Source organism: Hypanus sabinus, chromosome 19 (assembly GCF_030144855.1).
Source record: "Hypanus sabinus isolate sHypSab1 chromosome 19, sHypSab1.hap1, whole genome shotgun sequence".
NCBI lineage: Eukaryota > Metazoa > Chordata > Chondrichthyes > Myliobatiformes > Dasyatidae > Hypanus > Hypanus sabinus.
The window spans coordinates 20,920,968-20,940,535 of record NC_082724.1 but is presented as its reverse complement, the minus strand read 5'-3'; the positions used below and the strand labels follow the sequence as shown (position 1 = coordinate 20,940,535).

At 35.7% G+C, this 19,568-nt stretch overlaps 1 protein-coding gene across 1 annotated transcript in view; it reads right to left on the bottom strand.

Moving 5' to 3' along the window:
- LOC132377787 (voltage-dependent L-type calcium channel subunit alpha-1D-like) overlaps window positions 1–19,568 on the bottom strand; it is a 348,931-nt gene that overhangs the window by 167,471 nt on the left and 161,892 nt on the right. Inside the window, exons 5-9 of the mRNA XM_059944141.1 lie at window positions 19,318–19,469; window positions 17,690–17,842; window positions 14,993–15,189; window positions 12,459–12,562; window positions 4,833–5,002 (exon numbers count right to left, since the gene is read on the bottom strand). Of these exons, the coding sequence (XP_059800124.1) occupies window positions 4,833–5,002; window positions 12,459–12,562; window positions 14,993–15,189; window positions 17,690–17,842; window positions 19,318–19,469 (776 nt within the window). The remainder of the gene's footprint in view (window positions 1–4,832; window positions 5,003–12,458; window positions 12,563–14,992; window positions 15,190–17,689; window positions 17,843–19,317; window positions 19,470–19,568) is intronic.

The window sequence follows — 19,568 nt, the reverse complement described above, 5'->3', positions numbered from 1 at the left end:
GACCTTCTGCAAAGGAGACAGAAATAGATATAATTGTCATGAAAAATGTTAACTGATGTGGATATTTGGATTGAATTACTGGCAGGAGATAAAAGGATGCAGCATCAGAACATGTCTGGCAATGTAACTGGGCAAATGAATATTTAATTATCTGTCCTGCTTAATAGAGATTTTAACAGGTAAGTAATGGGGACGTGTTAAGTTTGGCAGTATGTGGAATTACAGAGTTACAATATTCACTGATATCATTGAATTTATTACAAGCCCATACTATCTGCATTCACACAACTTGTTTATCTGATCCTTTTCACTGTATTTGAAGGTTTTCCTGGCAGAGAAAACTCAACCTTCTCTTCTCCACCACATCAACCATAACCTTTATTGTGCATCAGAAAAGCCAAGAACCACTATCTCATAATTTCTGCCAATTCTTTTAGCAAGTTACAAAGATCTCTGGAATGACTTTCAGCACCTGTAACAGGCACTAGGTGCCACTGACTTAATAGAACACAGTCTAGTTTGAAATATGATGAGGTGTTCAAGAAATATGGTTCCACAGCAACAGTGGCAGAACAATGTATTCATTATAATGAACAGATAGCATAAACCTTTGCATGGGTTAATCAAGCATCGTGGTGTCAGCACAGGTTTCCAGTGCCAACCAATTTAGCTCTTCATTTTATAAATGAACCTCTGAAATGAAGACAGCCAAGAGAAGTTCTTGAATGTCTATTAAATTGTCCCTATCAATGGTATTTGCTCTTGGGTGTTTCCCCAAATGAAGACTGCTTATGCTCACAGGCAAACCCACACAGAATGCCAGTTTCTATGTTGGTGCTTGGGATTGCTGGATTATATAGCAGCGCATTCTTAAAAGAACCCTTTTTTCAATCTGGGATATATATTTTTCAGGTAGTTTACTGCTGAAAAGGGCCAAGAAGAAAATTTTTTAAATGTTAAGATGGTGGTGTAAGGCTGAAGATGATAAAAAGACATTTAGAATGCAGTTTGAAGATGTGGAGTTTACTTTGTTGAGGGGAATGCAACACATTACTCAGGAAAAATGCTAAATTCCCTTCACGATGAGCAATTCTTCTCAAGGCTACTTTCATTCTTCACTTCTCAAACACATGGCTTTTCAATCATCAGTTCCTTATCCTCATTCTATCTTGCTTTAATAACAAGGTATCTGAGCCACTAAATCCTACTAAAATAAACTAATTGTACCTTCCACCAATTGCATAAAGGCCATTATATCAGATAGACATCCTCTGAATGCATGCCCCTTTCTCACATTCTTAAGAATAAGGGATAATTAATACAAATTTTTTATAATATTATTGTATGTGCACACAATTTGCATTCTCATAAAGCTTCACCAGAAAGAAAGTACATTTATAAAGAGTCTTTGAAGACCTCTGGTTATCCAAAAGCACTTTAGTACTTCTGAACTCTAATCACTGATGAAATGTACAAAGGAAAGCATTTTGCAGACATGGAGCAAACTTCAATGAGCAGCAATATGATGCAGACCAAACATTTTTGTTTTCAGTTATATCAACTGAGGGCCAAATACTGGCTAGGTCATCAGGAATATATTCCTTGGTCTTCTTAAAAAACTTTTAAGCTCTTGCAACTGCCTTGACATTCAAAACAGATGAATTATGTCACAGATGAAATCTTTACATTTAAAAGTTTGACTTTTGCTCAGTTCTTCTAAATTAGAGGTAGGCAAACCATAACTCTTATTAATTGAAGATGAAATGAGGATAAAGAAATGATTGGAAAGCCATGTGTTTGGAGAGTGAAGATTAAAAGTAGTCTTGACAAGAATTGTTCATTGCACAAATCTGAGGATTTAGCATCTGTTACAATAAGAAAAGGTATGGAAATTTTTAATCATGTTTGTATGCAGAGGATTTTATTAGATACACTCTGTCAGAGTGTTATTGGAAGGTATAATATTACAGCTGCTAAGAAATATGAAGAGATGAAGGAAGTCTTACCTTAGCTGTTCTCATGATATAATTGAAATATTTACTGAATACAAACCCTAGAATGATTCTGTTGACACAAGTCATCAATCCAAAGCCAGTCTTTCCAAGCATGCTAGTCTGTTGCCCTGGGATTTTCTTGCAGGTTCTAAGGGCAACAGCTATTGATATCACACAAAACAAATGCCAAAAAGAAAATCTGTCAAAAGCTCATTCACATCCTTCTGATTAGATACCTGAAGGTATCTTCAGATACTTAAAATCTGCAAGAAGTGCAGCCTGCTCCATCACAGGCACATCTCTCCCCACCATCAACTACATCTTCAAGAAACAGTGCCTCACAAAGCCCACATTAATGTATCATGAAAGACAAGCACCATTCAGAACATGGCCTCTTTTCGTTACCACCACTGAAGACCCACACCCAATGATTCAGAAGCAGCTTCTTCTCCTCTACCATCAGATTTCTGAACAGTTTTTGAACACATTCTCATTATTCCTTTTATTTTTTTCTGTAATTAATAGTGTTGCTGTATTTGCACTATACCACTGACACAAAACAATAAATTTCATGTCACATAATACAGTGATAATTAATCTGATTTTGATATCCACATCAGAACATGTACAATGAAAATCAGGTACCCATCTTCTGACGAGATCAATTGAGCAATCCATTCATTGTACACGTGGTGACTTAATCCAAGGTTTAAGATGATTTATTCAACCCTAATCCTAACGCTGCTGCCTCATCCCTTTCTACTCTATTGTGCCTCAGTAAATCCATCGGAAGCTTCGTCACATACTTCTAATTAGATATACCTGAATGTGCATTGGAACTTCATATTTGCATAGGACCTCAGTCAGACCCCACTTGGAGTACAGTTCTGGTCACCTCACTACAGGAAGGACGTGAAAACTATAGAAAAGGTGCAGAGAAAATTTACAAGAATGTTGGCTGGATTGGGGAGCATGCCTTACGAGAACAGATGGAGTGAACTTAGCCTTTTCTCCTTGGAGTGACGGAGGATGAGATGTGACCTGATCGAGGTGTATAAGATGATGAGCAGGATTGATTATGTGGCTATTTCCCAGGGCTGAAATGGCACAGTTTTAAAGTGCTTGGAAGTAGGTAGAGAGGAGATGTCAGGGGTAAGTTTTTTTAGACAGAGTCTAAAAAAGAGCATGGAATGGGATGCCAGCGATGGTGGTGGAGGCAGATACAATAGGGTCTTTTAAGAGACTCCTAGATAGGCACATGGAGCTTAGAAAAATAGAGGGCTATGGGTAACCCGAGGTAATTTCTAAATGAAGTGCATGTTCGGCATAGCATTGTGGGCCGAAGGGCCTAGATACATAGAAACATTGAAAACCTGCAGCACAATACAGTATTGTGCTGGAGGTTTTCTATGCTTCCAATTCACCTCAAGGTCCTCTTCCGTAACCTGGATATGGTCCGTAACTTCACTACTCTTTTGCTTCAGATCTATAGTCTCCATGTCCAAGTAAATAGAGATTGCAAAAATACCATTTAAGATCTCCTCTATCTCTTTTTGTTTCATGCATAGATGACCACACTGACATTTAAGAGGACCAATTTTGTTATCTCTTACTATCCTTTTACTCATGATAGCTGTAGAAATGCTTGGGATTCACTTACACCATTATTCCCTATACATTTGAGTTTATGCCTCTTTGATTTGCTAAATGGACACCGCATGTGGTAGTAACAGGATGATGCAGAAAAGATCAGGAAATTTTATAAACAGTTTTCATTCTGAATCAGACAGTGAAACTTAACATACACAGCGTCTTCTGGAGGCAACTACGTGTAGAAAATGTAGTTGCTATCTCACTATCATAGAGACTGGAAGCTGGGCAACTCCCAAAGAATACTTTCTTTGATAGTCACAGTACAGCAACACAAACGATTGCCAAAGAAAGGACAAAAAGCAAGGATGGAACATGTTACTTTGTTGTGTGGTTGTTCATCCACCCATACGATACAATGGCCCAATCAATCCCTCTCCTGTGTGTGGTCTGAAGCCACTGTAAGATTTAATCTCATGAAGGAGCCTGTGATTAACATCTTTCAGTAGGTTGTACTGTATAGAAATGCTACAATTGTAATTAGTGATGCCTATGGAAAAAGAGGAATATAATAATGAGTCTGGCAGATGCTAAGCATTGGTGTCCAAGTGGGGGCATTTAAGTTGTATCTCTTTACCAACTTACTCTTTGCTCCTTGTTTCATTTTAATAGCAACTTTTGGAAGGTTAAAAATGACCATCATGCACACAATAATATTAGATATTCAACACAGTGAGTCATGCTCAGGCTAATTTCCAGATGTTTGATAATCACTGGCACAAAATCATCTGCCAATGAATCTTGCATTTTAGTTACTTGCTTTACAAATCCCTAAAAAGTTATTATTTTTATTCAATTATTTCATTGTTCAAAAGAACAAGATCTTCTCTTAATATTCTGGTCATTTCTGGTTTCATGTTATGAAAGGGTGAGTGAGGATTCCCACAAAATACAAAGCCACTAAACTACTCCAATATCGTAAATAAAATAAACCAATTAAAGGATACTTTGAAATATTTTCAGATTGACACCATACTATAAAACAAATTGCATCCATCCATAACTTCAAAATTACTACGTCTTTCACACTTTGTTGTTTCAAGCTAATCAATCTGAAACATTCTTTATCTCTTTATAGATGCTACCTGACATGCTGAGTACTTCCAATAATTTTTTTGTTTCATCTTATAGTAAATGTCAGTATACTATCTATCTCATATTCCTATAGTAATAGAGAAAGATGCTTACGATTTCGTTTCTCGGCATTCTCAAAGTCTTCCTCATTCTCCGGATCGATGTCTTCAGCCTGAGTAATCCAATCCAGATAGCCCTTGAGGTCCTCCTCAAGTTGTTGTTTCTCACGTAATTTCTGAAAATCTCCTCTGGCTTTGGCCTTTTCCCTTTCTTTAGAAAATTCACTATTTCATAGTGATAGGAAATAATTCAAATGGAGAGAAAAGAATGAAGACAGAAGAAGAGTCTCAATGATCACTTTTTAAGTATTAATTGTCAGCACTGACCAATATAAAACATATATTTTTTTAAATGGAACAATTTTCTTATGTATCCAGTTAGTAATTAATCAGAAATCTATAATGCAATATGTTAAGCTCCTAACATGATAATAGACAATTGCCTGGAAAATTTGATTTTCGAATCACTGGCAGGGAGTGAAATTAATCAAATAAAGCTGTGTACTGCAGGATGAAAAGACCTACAACAGTTAATGATTTATTAAAATTCAATTTTTTCATTATCATCCTTCAGGGAAGGACCTATCACTCTTACCCAGTAACTTTAGAACCACAATTAGTGACAGTATTGATTTTCATTCCTTCCACTGAGTATCGAATGGATGGTAATATGCAGCAAATTCAAATAGGTCTGTTTCTCCTAACGTTCAGAAAGGTAACATTTGGATTGAATATTTCAAATGAGCAGCACAGCAGCCATCAAAAATAGCAGAGCACCTCGTGAGCTCTATAAATCAGGACACACTGCACAAGTATACAATGCAAACTTACTTGGAACTCCTTAAACCTTCAAGCTGTATCAGAATGTTACAATCAATTTATGGAAAACTCATCAGTAACTATAACTTCTAATACAAACTATCACACTTCTAGATGAGTTGTTACGAAAATGTCAAAAGAGGAAATAAATTTATTTCCATGGTTGCAAAATGCCGCTTAAAAGTATATGCAATCCCATATTGTTTATCAGGATCTAATAGTTTATTGTAACTGTGCATCCATCTGCTATAGGAGAAAAGCAGGATATACAGAATTAGAATAAGATAATAAAAAGTCAAGTATTAGTGTAGGACAAATTTCCTTAATTTATGCAATTAAGTTCTTTTTCATATGATATCAATATTTAGCCAGTATTACTTCTGAGATTAGTAACAGTAATGCAGACTAGTAACAGATTTTGTGTGTTGTACAGACAATAAATGCAACAGTAAAACTTAAAATCAAGAGGATGACTTAAAATAAAAGGCTTTGAATAAAATAGATGAAATTAGGTCAGACACTCTGTGTGCCTAATTAAAGCCTTGATTAATTATTTAGCTTAATTGATACTGTTGCTAGAGTCAGCAGGGTCACAAATTGACTTGGAGATTTAAAGTACATCTATCATTTTCTCAATGGAAATATATTCTGTGTATCCTGATGAGTATGCAGTGTGAAAGCAATGGAGTGGAAGAAAAATGAGCTGAAGCCTGCTGATAAAATAACCACATGTGCATAACACATGCTATTGCTGAAATGCAAATTAGTTTGCGAATTCAAGTGTTGAAGTGATATTGCCAAGATTTTCTGAACTCTAGAATTTACTTATCAATTTTGCTATTTCACCTTTTGCTTCTTACTTGCATTTTATTTTTAAAACATTGCTAGACTTGTATATAAATTGTTCAGGCTAAATAAAAATTCATATAATTAATAAAAAATATTGGTACAGGTGCCTGTTTCATGTATTATTTGTCTATTTACTGTCAGCCAATCTCTTACCAGAAAGACTTAAATTGTACAGGGACTTGATGCTATAATCTTAGTATTTTTTTCATTTTCATTCTTTCTTCTCAATAAGATCTCACAGTACACTCCTTACTTCACTTTTATATCTGACATGGATCAAATTCACACAATATAATTCAACCTATTTGTTTCTTAATTCTTAAGTGATATTGATTATTTTGATGCATTGAAGATTATGCCATTAACACCCTTGAAGCATCCTCAACCAAACAACACAATTTTCACCACATATTCCCAACAAATTAGACAACATGTGATCAAAAGAGTGCTGAAAAAAACCCAGCTTAATATGTCTGAATTTAACACATCTAAAATCTAAAACTAGGATCCAGTTTGAGAGGGAAGAGAAATAGCTGCAAATAAATAAAGAAGAATGCACACTAGATCAAGCCCCATCTGTGGAGAGTGAAATAAAGTTAATGTCAAGTCAATTATCTTTCACCAGAAAAGCTTGCCAAGTTAATTGTTTCTCTCTTCATGGAAGCTGCCTGACATGCTAAGTATTTCTGTTTTTGGTCAACTCTGACCACACCCACTCTGAATGAGAGGTGAGACTTATAATCATTTGAGTGTGACAGCTGCTGATGCTTTTCAACAATGCTCTAAACCAGGGGTTCCCAACCTTTATTTTAATGCCATGGACCAATACCATTAAGCAAGGGGTCTGTGGATCCCAGTTTGGGAACCCCTGCTCTAGGGCTATGAATTTGCCTTACTCTTCAAACAAAGGAAAGGGAATGCTTGTTGAGAAGTGTGATGACAAAACAGGATTTAAAATCTTCAAATCCTCAAGATGCTAAAACTGGAATGAAATGCCATCCATTCAGAAAATAGAAACATAGAACAGTAAGATACTCCCCAATGTCTTTCAATCATCTACAGATCTACATATGTACCATGGGAAGTATTCTAACTGGTTGCATCACCATTTGTTAAGAAGAGGCCATGACACAGGATCAATAAAACCTGCAGAAGGTTGTAAACTCTATCAGCTCCATTATAGATATTAGTCTCTCTGGCATCCAGGATACCTTCAAAAGACAATGCTTAAAAAGGTGTCATCGATCATTGCTGACCCCCATCACACACAGCATGCCCTTTTCTCATTGTTATCATCAAAGAGAAGGTACAGGAGCCTGAAGACATACACTCAACATTTCAGGAACAGCTTCTTCCCCTTCACCATCAGATTTCTAAATGGACAATGAACCCATGAAAGCTTCCTCAGAATTTCCCCTCTCTTTTTGCACTACTTATTTATTTTTATATATACTTGTTATTATAATTTATAGCTTTTACTGCTATGCATTGCAATGTTCTGCTGCAAAACAACAAATTTCACATTATAAGCTGATTCTGAAATCAAGTAACGAATTTTTTGTCAGAGATCTGATAGGTACAATTTCAATAACCACAAAGAAACGCAACACGATCCAGGACAGAGCAGTCAATTAGTTGTGACCATCTATTCCATCAGTTTTAATATGTTCTTCCTATAAGGAATACACGAAAATGCTGTGGCTTCTTTGACAATACCTCCAAAATCTGTTTTGTACAAGATCTTGGAGATCAAAGGGGTAAATATGTGGGAATACCCTCACCAAGTTCCTTTCCAAATCAAAACACATAATTGTTTTGAGTACAAATTACAACTTTGTCATTTTAACATATTCAATATTTAAAATTATCAAACCACCTATCATGGTAATTATGTTGTAATTATACATACATACTTCAGCAGTTCAAGACAGCAGCCAATGGCTACTCTCCCAGGGTATCTACAAATGCAGAGTAGGCAGCAATGGGCAACACACACAAAATGCTGGAGGAACTCAGCAGGCCAGGCAGAACCTATCGAAAAGAGTAAACAGTCAATGTTTTGGGCTGAGACCCTTCATCTGAAACGTCAACTGTTTACTCTTTTCCATAGAAGTTCTCTGTCTGGCTGAGATCCCACAGCATCTTGTGTGTTGCTTGGGTTTGCAGCATCAGCAGATTTTCTCTTGTTTGGGCTTGGTTATGGCACTTACTTCTCAAGAATGTATATTTTGGAAAAAAGTATTCCATGAACTACTTTGTCAGCTTTGTGAAACCCAGGTATACCTGAAACAAGATTGCAAAATTGGTATTTTATTTAGCATCACACTCAATCTGGCCCGGTTTTGTGTATTGTACTGGCAGAGTGCATTAAGATTTGCAAAGCCTGTGCTTGATAAATCAGACTAAGTGAATAGTATTAATTTTGATCATTGAGGTTCATCATTTCTCTATATTAGTTACATAAACAGAAAAAAGTTGATTCAATTATTCAGATTATTGTTCTATCAACTTTCATGGTGGGTTCTTTTCCCTGAAGCAACAGAGAATGAGGGGAGATTAAAAAGAAGTTTATAAGATTATGAGAGGCAGACTAGAGTAAACAGACAGCATCTTTTTCCCCAGTAATGAAATACCCAATATCATGAGCATGCATTTAAGGTGGGGGGGGGGGGTGGAGTTCAAAGGAGAGGTGCAGGGCAAGTTTTTCCTACACAGAGAATAGTAGGTTCCTGGAATGCACTGCCAGGGGTGATGGTGGAAGCAAAAACAATAAAGGTGTTCCAGACCTTAGTTGGTGTCTTAGATGTGCACATGAATGTGCATGAAATGAAAGGATATTGACATTACGCTAGCACAAGGGGTTAGTGGATGAGAATTTAAGTGGCAGATCTTCAAGCCCTGTGCCCAGAATACCCTGATGGTCTTTTGACTGCTTGCTGCTCTCTAAAGTCTTTATACAATGTTTAAAACTCTCTGATATTCAGAAACATTGAAAAGTTCTCTGTCCCACACACTGCATGAACCAGCATTTCAAAAATGCCACCTTCATTGAGAAACTCCTTTTGTCATCGATTTGACGTTAACACACCTGAGTCAATTTAGTGAAATAAAGATGTGCTTTTAAAAATGGAATAGTTGTGTACAATTTATGAAATGAGAACCTTGGACTGTTTTAACGTTCCATTCTTGTTTGTCTTGAACTTGATGTGTTTTACAAAAATGTAAGATCAGCAAGGATAGCACTTAACTTGTCTCTCCTCTTAATAACAATAAACATATTTATCATTTAAAGCAAAAATGTGTGAAGCCCGGCTAGCAACACCTACTTATTCAATGATATTCTTGAATTAACTTTAATTAAAGAACCACTCCAATTTCAAAAACTGCCTCCGATATATTTTCTGTACCAAGAGGGATACTTTTTCTATTTTGATTAGTGACAAAATACTTCATTAATCTCTCCTCATAATATTTGGTCCATTGATCATTCATTACAGCCAAAGAGTTGCTCCCACATTGGATTTTCCATTGCTTATCCAAATATCATAAAAACCAGGCTCTCTCTGCAAGCTACTCCTTTGCTTTTTGACAAATTGAGGATTTAGGAAAGTGTTTATATGCAAACACAAAACTGTAATTCTGTTCAGTTTTGACATTTCATTCTAATGAGCGAATGCATGCCTTAAATTTATCTGATTCCCTCCATATGAAGAAACACTGCAGACATTCAGCAAACTTTGAAACAAATTTGTTAGACATGGTCAATGTAGAGAGAAACTGGCCTAATCTTCTTCGTCATGCCAATGAAACTTTCTAATAACATTTATTAAAATACCAGAGTATCTAACTTCCAACCTACTTCTTGTTTTGATTCCTAGCATGTATTAAAAGCAATATTAAGTAAGCTCCTTCATAACAATTGTCATTAAATATATAATACATCAATGCTAAATTATGTAATGCAATGGTGAGGCTGGGTAGATGTGGTAATTAATAGAATTTTGCAACAGGTTTGTTTCAATATAGGAAATCATAGAATAGGATACACAGTTTGTTCTGCTACACAGAATAATAGGGGTCATAATAAAATGCATTAAATTATCATTCACTTTTATTTAGCATTATTTTGTCAAATAATTTTGTAATACATTTATATTCATGCATTTTTGAAAGCTGTAAAATGCATGTATGATGTACCTTATTTCATTATGTAAAGGATATTTACAACAATTTCACTTAATGTTAAAACTCAAAGTTACAATGCTGGGTTAGTATTTTGAATAAATGCAACGCTTACAATTTATTTGAGTGAATATATATTATTAAAGCTTTCATTCTGGTCCATAGACAAGCTCACCATTATACTGCTACAACATAAAGTACATGAAATATTGAGATTAACATTCTATAGCATATAAACTGACAAATAAAAAGCACTATTTTTTGCTCTAATATTTAGCTTCATAATCGTAAACTCAACTGGATTGTTAAAAGCTCCTTGTTTGTCTTCTCTAATCATTGATGGTTTAATATTCTGTAATTAGGAATGGGATAACAGACCCACAACTTTGAATGATTTTATGATCTCAGTCTTGTGGTGCTGGAGACATTGATTCTCAGCTATAGAGACATTTTAGTAAAAATAAAGCCACAGATTCTTAGCTTGCTCTCCAACAAAGAACAATGGCAGGTAGAGATCTTATAAGAAAATAACATTAAGTTTGGCGTCCTAGTAAAAAAGATAAGAAGTTGACTATCTTCATGTGAAAAACATTAAAATGATGCCTGGTTTCTTTGATTTTGGTTAACACTCTCTGTGGGAAAGCACCATAATGATGCCTGGTTTCTTTGATTTTGGTTAACACTCTCTGTGGGAAAGCACCATATTTTGGTTTATCCTTTCCTAATGATCTAAATATTTCCCTAATGCTTTATCTTTAGTACAGCAGAAAAGAGTTTTCAAAATATGATTCATAATTTAAGTTGTTGACATTTATAATTCACAAATACATTATATATCTTTTTCTTTCAATGGGAGTCTTTGTCTACATTGGCCAAGGAAAAATTCTCTTTATGATTTGGTTAATTCATCTTGTTAAATACTAAATTATAATGCAAAACTCTTAGAATAAATGAACATAATTTATTATAAAAGAAATTGAGTATCATCCACGTAAGCCACCATGAAACAGAGCTGAAATAATTATTAAGTCCAATAAATACACATCAATCCATCAGAAAACTGCAGAATCATGTTGTTCGCATTCACATAACACGAAGCTTCATTGAACCCAAAAATAACTATCAATCACACTGCAAACTGGATGCTACAGATCCCAGAAATAGGGTTTTTAAAAATTTTATATGAATGATGCACGCTCATTATTTTAAAATCACATGCAGCTAGCACGTGCCAAATGCATTACTTCAACAGCAACTTTATCATCTCATAGTGTTACAACTTGCTCTCAATTCACTGCATCAAGAATGTTTGCCCATTAAAAAGCCACCCTCCAAACGCAAACTGCATGCAAAAAAGCATATTTGTTTAATGAGAGCATCTTGAAGGAAGCAGAGGCAGGTACACATAGCTTAACTGCTTACCCACTAAGTACACCAAGAACGAGATTAAGTACAAAAAATGAGCCTAGGATGATGAGGCTAACAAAATATATCCATGGCCATTCTAATCCAACCGAATCATTAACCTGAAAAATGGAGAAGGTGCATTATGGATTTTATGCAACTAAGGATGGCAAAGTCCCTCAGCCAGCCACTTTGTTTCTTGGAAATTAGATTTCACTGTAAAAGATTATTTTTAACAACCTCCATGTTTTTAGGCTCACTTTAAAGCACTTTTATCGAAGTGCATTGAGAATGATTATATTTATGATGCACTTTCTCCTTCATAGGCAGAAATGAGGTCATAGTTTTTCTGCCTTTTTCCCCAAAGTTCAACATGGCAACTGGATTTAGGACTTTGCATTACAGACAAAATAAAATGCCAGCTTACCCGCTCAATACACCCAGTACAAGATTAAGAACGAAAAAAGATCCAAAGATGACGAGACTGACAAAATAGACCCAAGGCAATTCATATCCCATGGCATCATTCATCTGTAAAGATGACAGTAAGTTACAGTCGCGGCCTAACTCAACTACAAATTTCAATAATTAAAATATCATGAGGCTGTGCAAAGACAAACACCTGAACTACTATTGACATTGAAACATAAAAAGTTCTCTTTGAATAACAATTGCATTACTGAGCAAACTTGACAATAACTAAATATTTAAATGCAATTTATACTAGAGAATATAACTAGATAGAGAGCTATGATTACCAATAATTTAGTAAGCCCTAAGTAAACATTCAAATAACAAAATGATAAAACTCTGCGTTACAAAATAGGAAACTCCTGTTGGAATCCAACTTAGACTGATTTCAAACTTACACGTAATTCATTAACACATCTTGCATATAGTTAGCAAGTTAATCCATGGATATGGACTCAGTGCACAAATGTGGGCTTACGACATCCAGAACTACCTCTCTGTAATCATTATTGAATTCATGCTTGTCAATAGGTTAATAGGTGAATATGAATTGTGATGGTCCATCTTGAGCCACCTCTGTTCAAAACGCTTTGCAAATATTTAAATTTTAAGCCTGGACAGTACAGATTAAAATTTGCCAGCAATACCAAAATGGTGGTACATACAATTTTCAAAATCAAAATAATGGGAGGTTGGTTCCCCCTATAATATGGAGGAGGTTGGTGAGAATGGAAATTTAGGAGTGGGAGAGAGAGGGAGAGGGAGAGAAGGGGAGAGAGAGGGGGGAGAGAGAGGAGGGAGGGAGAGGGGGGAGGGAAAGGGAGAGGGGGGAGAGAGAGAGAGAGAGGAGAGGGGGGAGAGAGAGGGGGGAGGAGAGAGAGAGAGACAGAGACAGAGAGAGAGAATTTTGTTTTTAAAAGATCCATCCCAAAAGAATGCAGAGTGATCAAAGGCTAAACATTTTTATTTTATATTCACAAAATAACTCACACCCATGTCTAACGTAATGGATGTGATATTATGAATGGCTGTTACCTTAGGGTGTCGCAAGTTCTTTCCAATAAAAACATAATTTATAAATTCTTCCACTGCTTTCTCCTTGCTAATGAATAATTCCTGTCATCAATGCATGGAATTCAGAAGGATGAGGGGGGATCTCATTGAAACCATGGTGGGAGAGTCTAGGACAAGAGGACAAAGCCTCTGCAGCTGTGGAGGCTCGGTTGTTGGGTGTACTTAAGGCAGAGATTGAAATGTTCTTGATTGGACTCGGCATCAAAGATTACGGGGTGAAGGCCGGGAACTGGGGTTGAGTAGAAGATAGGAAAATGGGGTCAGCCATGATCGAATGGCCAAGCAGACTTGATGGGCCAGATGGCCTAATTCTGCTCCTATGTCTTATGGTCTAATTCAAACACTTAATTCCTTCCTTACAATTGAGAGTACTTCCTTGACTTACCACAGCTCGTCATCCTCACTCAGTCCTAAGCCTCTATCTCCAATCTTCCAACTCTTCAAAATTTCCTCCCTCTCAAGAGCAGAAGCTTCAATATCTTAGTTCTAAACTTCAAAATAATCTCTATAAAACACATTTGCTACGTGTATTTATCGTATATTCTCAAAACCTATCCTTTCAACCATGCCATTGATCATTTCTATTCCTTCATTCTCTAAGAGATTTCACAGTGCAGCAACTATTTCTTCATTCTGGAGTGTTTGCAATTGTTCTCACCTCTGTGGAATATTGTGGGATTTGTTTACACATAGCAAATATGTTGTCAATATAGATAGTTGGCTTAATTAAGTGTTTTTTAGATGTGATACAAGCTAACAGCAGTAGGTCATATTGACAGGTTTACATAGCTTTCAAACCAGAGAAAGAAAATTAATTGCATGTATTTATCAATGAGATATTAAATTATTTTCTAATATTAGAAATTAAAGGCACTGCAGAAGAACTGGTTTGAAATGTCTTAAACTCACTTAATTTGGGACAAAAATTATGAAGTATTATTAAATGCACTATCAGGGAGCATGCATTTCTGTCTTGAGTATTCTGATTATTTAAAAATTTACAGAAAATAATATAAGTGTTAAGTATAGATAAAGTTTATCACACAAGCTTTCTGTTCTTAAATTTGAAATATTTTCACCATTAAAAAAAAATCATGGAACACATGTTTGCTTCAACTGAACTTGTCTGAAGTTTTCAATAAATCAGTTGAACCTATCTGAGTGTGGGAGACAAAAAGGTAAATTATAATTTTGTAATGAAATAATTAGTTTTATAATTAGTGAGAAAAATGTAAATATGAAACAAACCTCACGTTATTTTAAAGTGTGTTGTTTTACAATATGGCGGCAACACGTCAATCACTGTTTGTGTGCATAGATTATTACACAGGAAACGGTGTGAAGAGTAGCCTGCATGTTGTATCTGTTGGCATTTCAATGATTTATATTTAACTGTACTTCATGGCAATCACTTACCCAATACAGAACATCTGTCCACCCTTCCATGGTTATACATTGAAAAACAGTTAACATTGCAAAAGCAAAGTTGTCAAAGTTTGTGATGCCTCCATTTGGGCCTGGCCACCCACCCTTGCATTCTGTACCATTCATGGGACATTGCCGGCCATTCTCTGAAAATGCACATGGTGCTGGCTCATCTTCTGCGATTATATCTGAAAATGGAAGAGAATAATCCATATCAGAGGATGGTGTTTCAAATGAATACATATTAAAAATGAAAGTAGGTCCAATAGATTAGAAATACAAGGTAAATTTTAGAATAGGAATAATCATGAGCCATACTTTATTTACTCAATGCACAAGGCTTATACAGGAAAGGTAATCAAATTTTGATAAATATCTATGAATATTTTGACATATTTTAGAAGTTCCCATCTGAGAGAAAGTTGCCAGTTTTGCTGTCACAATTATGATTATTCAGCATCTCCATGTGCAAGGCAAATGTATATAGTTCAACAGAAGATGCTATCTCAGTTGCTCTATTAGATTCACAAAAGTGGCTTTTAGCCATCTGCCTCACCACTAGAATACACCAAATTATTTGAAGTTGCTGCATTCATCCAAATGACCTGACAAACTCAGTGATATCGGAACCATGAAATTATTGTTCATTATTGCTGACTAGTTATTCTCACATTGAAGACTAATAATGAAAATTTTGAAGTCTCATTGCTTCAAGTTTTAATTGTTGAAGATATTTAATATCCTTTCTGTATCTGTTATGCTCCGTCCTAATGAAGTCTTTCATTCATTATCTCTTTCTACACCTAATCTGATCTTGTTGTTTTCTTTACAACTGCAGGCTAATCACATAATGAGAATGACAATCAGGCCATCAGCACTCACCATTACAATTGAAAAAATATGACAGCATCTTCTGGAGTACACACATTCACTGTCAAACACAATAATCAAGAGGCAATTGTCTTTGACACCCTGCTCGACCGGCAAAAGCACCTTTGCAGTCTTAACTCTGGCAAAGGATGAACAACAACTGGATTTATAGGAGCGCAGCACTAAAAAAAAATGCCCTTTGAAGGAGATAGTGAAATTGAATTTCCAATGTCGTATCACACTCTGCTAACTGCTGAACAACCTTTCTGATCCTGATAGATGAATTTTATGTGTGCCGTTTAATTTGTTCAGAATATTTATTTCAATTTTGTTTCTATTAAGTGGAATAAATTATTTTAATAAGACCATAAGACACAGTATCTGAGTTAAGACATTCAGCCCATTGAACCTGCTCTGCCATTCCATTATAGTTGATTTAGTTATCCTCTCAACCCCACTTCCTGCCTTCTCCCCATTACATTTGACAACCTTACTAATCAAAATACACTTAAATATATCCAATGACTTGGCCTCCACAGCCATCTGTGATAATGAACTCCACAGATTCACCACTCTCAGGCTAAAGAAATTCCTCAACTCTGTTCTAAAGGGCCATCCTTCTAATATGGCTGTGCCTCCTAGACTCTCCCACTATAGGAAACATCCTCATAACATCCAGTATAACCAGGCATTTCAATATTCAATAGGTTTCAGTGAGATCACCCTTCATTCTTCTAAAATCCAGCAAGTATGGGTCCAAGGCCATACGTTAACTCTTTTATTCTCAGAATCATTCTCGTGAACCTCCTCTGGACCCTTTCCAATACCATCACATCCTTTCTTAGATAAGGGGTCCAAAAGTGCTCACAGCACTCCAAGATTGGTCTGACCAATGCCTTATAAAGCCTCAGCATTAAATCTTTTGTTTTTATACTCTAGTCTTCTCAAAATGGATGCTAACATTGCATTTGCCTTCCTTACTGCTGACTCAACCTACAAATTAACCTGCACTAGGACTCCAAAGTCACTTTGTACCTCCCAGTTCTGAATTCACTCCCCATTTAGAAAATAGTCTATACCTTTTTTCCTTCTAGCAAAGTGCATGACCATACAGTTCCCTACACTATATTCCATCTACCACATCTTTGCCCATTTTTCTAATCTGTCCAAGTGAAAAGATGTCTATGATATTTAACCACAAATATTCTAATCATTATTAAACATTTAAAAGGCTATTAAACTATATCTATTTAGTTGTTTGTTGCTGATACAAGGATTATTCCAATAAGATTAGATACAGTCAATTTTGCTGTAAAACCTTTACAAACTGGTATTGGGAAAGAAAAATCCATTCCACAAAGCTCAATGAAGGCTTGTGTTCAGATTTCGAAAAGCTTGGTGGTGAATACCATCCTTTTGGTAATGTCCAGAACACCACTGCAATGACTTCAAAAGGATGGTTTATTTCTTAATTTCCAACCTGGCAGTGCTTTCCATATTGCAATATTATTAGCTTAAAAGTTCAATAAGCTTTACATATAAAATCAAAAAACTTACACGGAAACGGTGCCTTATAAATTTAAAATAATAATGAAAGCCTACTGCAATGTGCTTGCAGAATTTGACCAATTCTGCTAGGATTTTAAATTAACAAAACAAAGATCCCCAAGAGAATGTTAGAATTTTTATCCACTGTTCAATACATGACTTTTATCCAGATTATTTGTCTATAATAGTACTTCAAACTTAAAATGTTATTTTTCATAAAATTTTACATTAAGTTGGATATGCTTTGAAAAAGCATTAGTAGTCACTTACTTGTGTTCGTGAAATAACAGGTTTTGTGCATTTTTCCTATAAAAAGCTCCAATCCTATGATGGCATAGATGATGATTACAAACAATACCAGCAGAGCAATGTGGAGAAGGGGAACCATGGCCTTGATGATAGAGTTCAAGACAACCTGCAAGCCTTCATAAAAAAGAGAGAAATGGAGTTACATATAAGAAAATTATAACAAGTTATATTGAATACATATGAGGAAATATACTCCAACAAAAAGATTTAATATCTCTGATCATAGAAACAGATGTTTCTAATGAGGCTTTGCATTAGGATTGCAAAAGAAGTTAAAATGGGGAAAACCTCTAGAATATAATTTAAAAATCACTGTTTATTTACAAATGTAATTAACTTGTGTCAAACAATAACTTCTACATATTTTAAATGTAACAATTTTGCTTCAAGAAGACTACTTCAAAGATTATTTGAAAATTCTATAAAATGAAGTAAATCTTGTAAATTTGTACTGAAGAATATTTGGCAAGATATCAGAGAGAATAAAGTAACTTCAACAGAATTATTCAATATTTAGTATTTACAAGTTGTCATTTGGGAAGCAATGTTTCATTTTAGGAATTCATCATGTTTAGCATAAAAACATCCTTAAGGTCCCTGAAGGTTGTCACAGCCTGTGGAGATAGTGAGATAGTGAGGACATGCTCCTCTACCTATTAAATGTTCCCAATGGCATGCGTCTTATATAGTCTCTAATAACCAAGTCCAGATCCAGGCCTTCATGTATAGCTTAGCTACTAAGCCCAGCAAAACCATTTCTACTGAGAGGAAAATAGGCAAAGGCGGGTCACTATGGGCAGGTTGGGGTCATCAGCCATGGTTTGCAGCTCATCTTAGAGGAAGGAAACTCTGATCTCAAACCTCCGTTGCCTAGTGGCTATACCCACTCATGGGAAAGGCTTTGGGAGTAAATCCTGAGAAAAAATCTGGAGCTGGAGTATGAAAGGCCGTCCAAGATCGAGTTCAACACTGACTGGCAACTTCTGTGACACTGCAGGTGCCAAACTGTATCGGTCTCTGCTCTTCCTTTAGTTTCATCAGCTGCATAGAGTGAGGGAGCCTGCTGCATGGGTAACAGCTTGCTCTCCATATCATACTGCTCTGGCTGGCAGATCACATAAACAGTTGGATCCATAGTTGATCCCGACCAACAGAAAGGCTCAAAGCACATAAAAAGTACATCAAAATTCAAAGTTACATTATCTATGAGAAGGTACTTTTATTTCTTCTCTTGACTTTTGCTTCAAGTCAAAATAGTGCTAGCACTGTTGTAACTATCTTAAGTTGTTAATTAACAGCAACCTTCACTTATGTGACTTCAACGTATTTAAGCATCCCAAAGTGCTTCGCAAGTGATTTAACAAAGTTCAGCAACGAGCCACATTTGGTGACATTAGATTATAAAGTTGAACAGTAATTAACAAAAATAGTGAAACCATTTAATTTAAAAAAGCATCTTAAGTAGGAAATACATAGAAAAACATAGAAGGTTAGGGTATGATCTCAAGAACTGCAAGGAAAATTTTCAAGAGCAAAGGGATCAGCAAAGTTAAAAATAAATGCTATTCTTAGACCACTAAGAAACTTACTTGGTACTCCTGATACAAGTCGCAAAGGTCGCAACACACGAAAGGCTCGGAGAGCTTTGACATCAAAACCACCTGAAGGTTTACCACCTGAAGTAGCTTGTCCATCAACATTCTCTACTTTGGTTACTTGTTCCAAAACAACACTAAACAAACTGTACAAATTTAAAAGATAGCCACAGAGTTAGTTCCCCTCATGAGTTATCCTTTATTTCAATAAAACTAGCACATTGATGCTACGCTGGTATTAAATG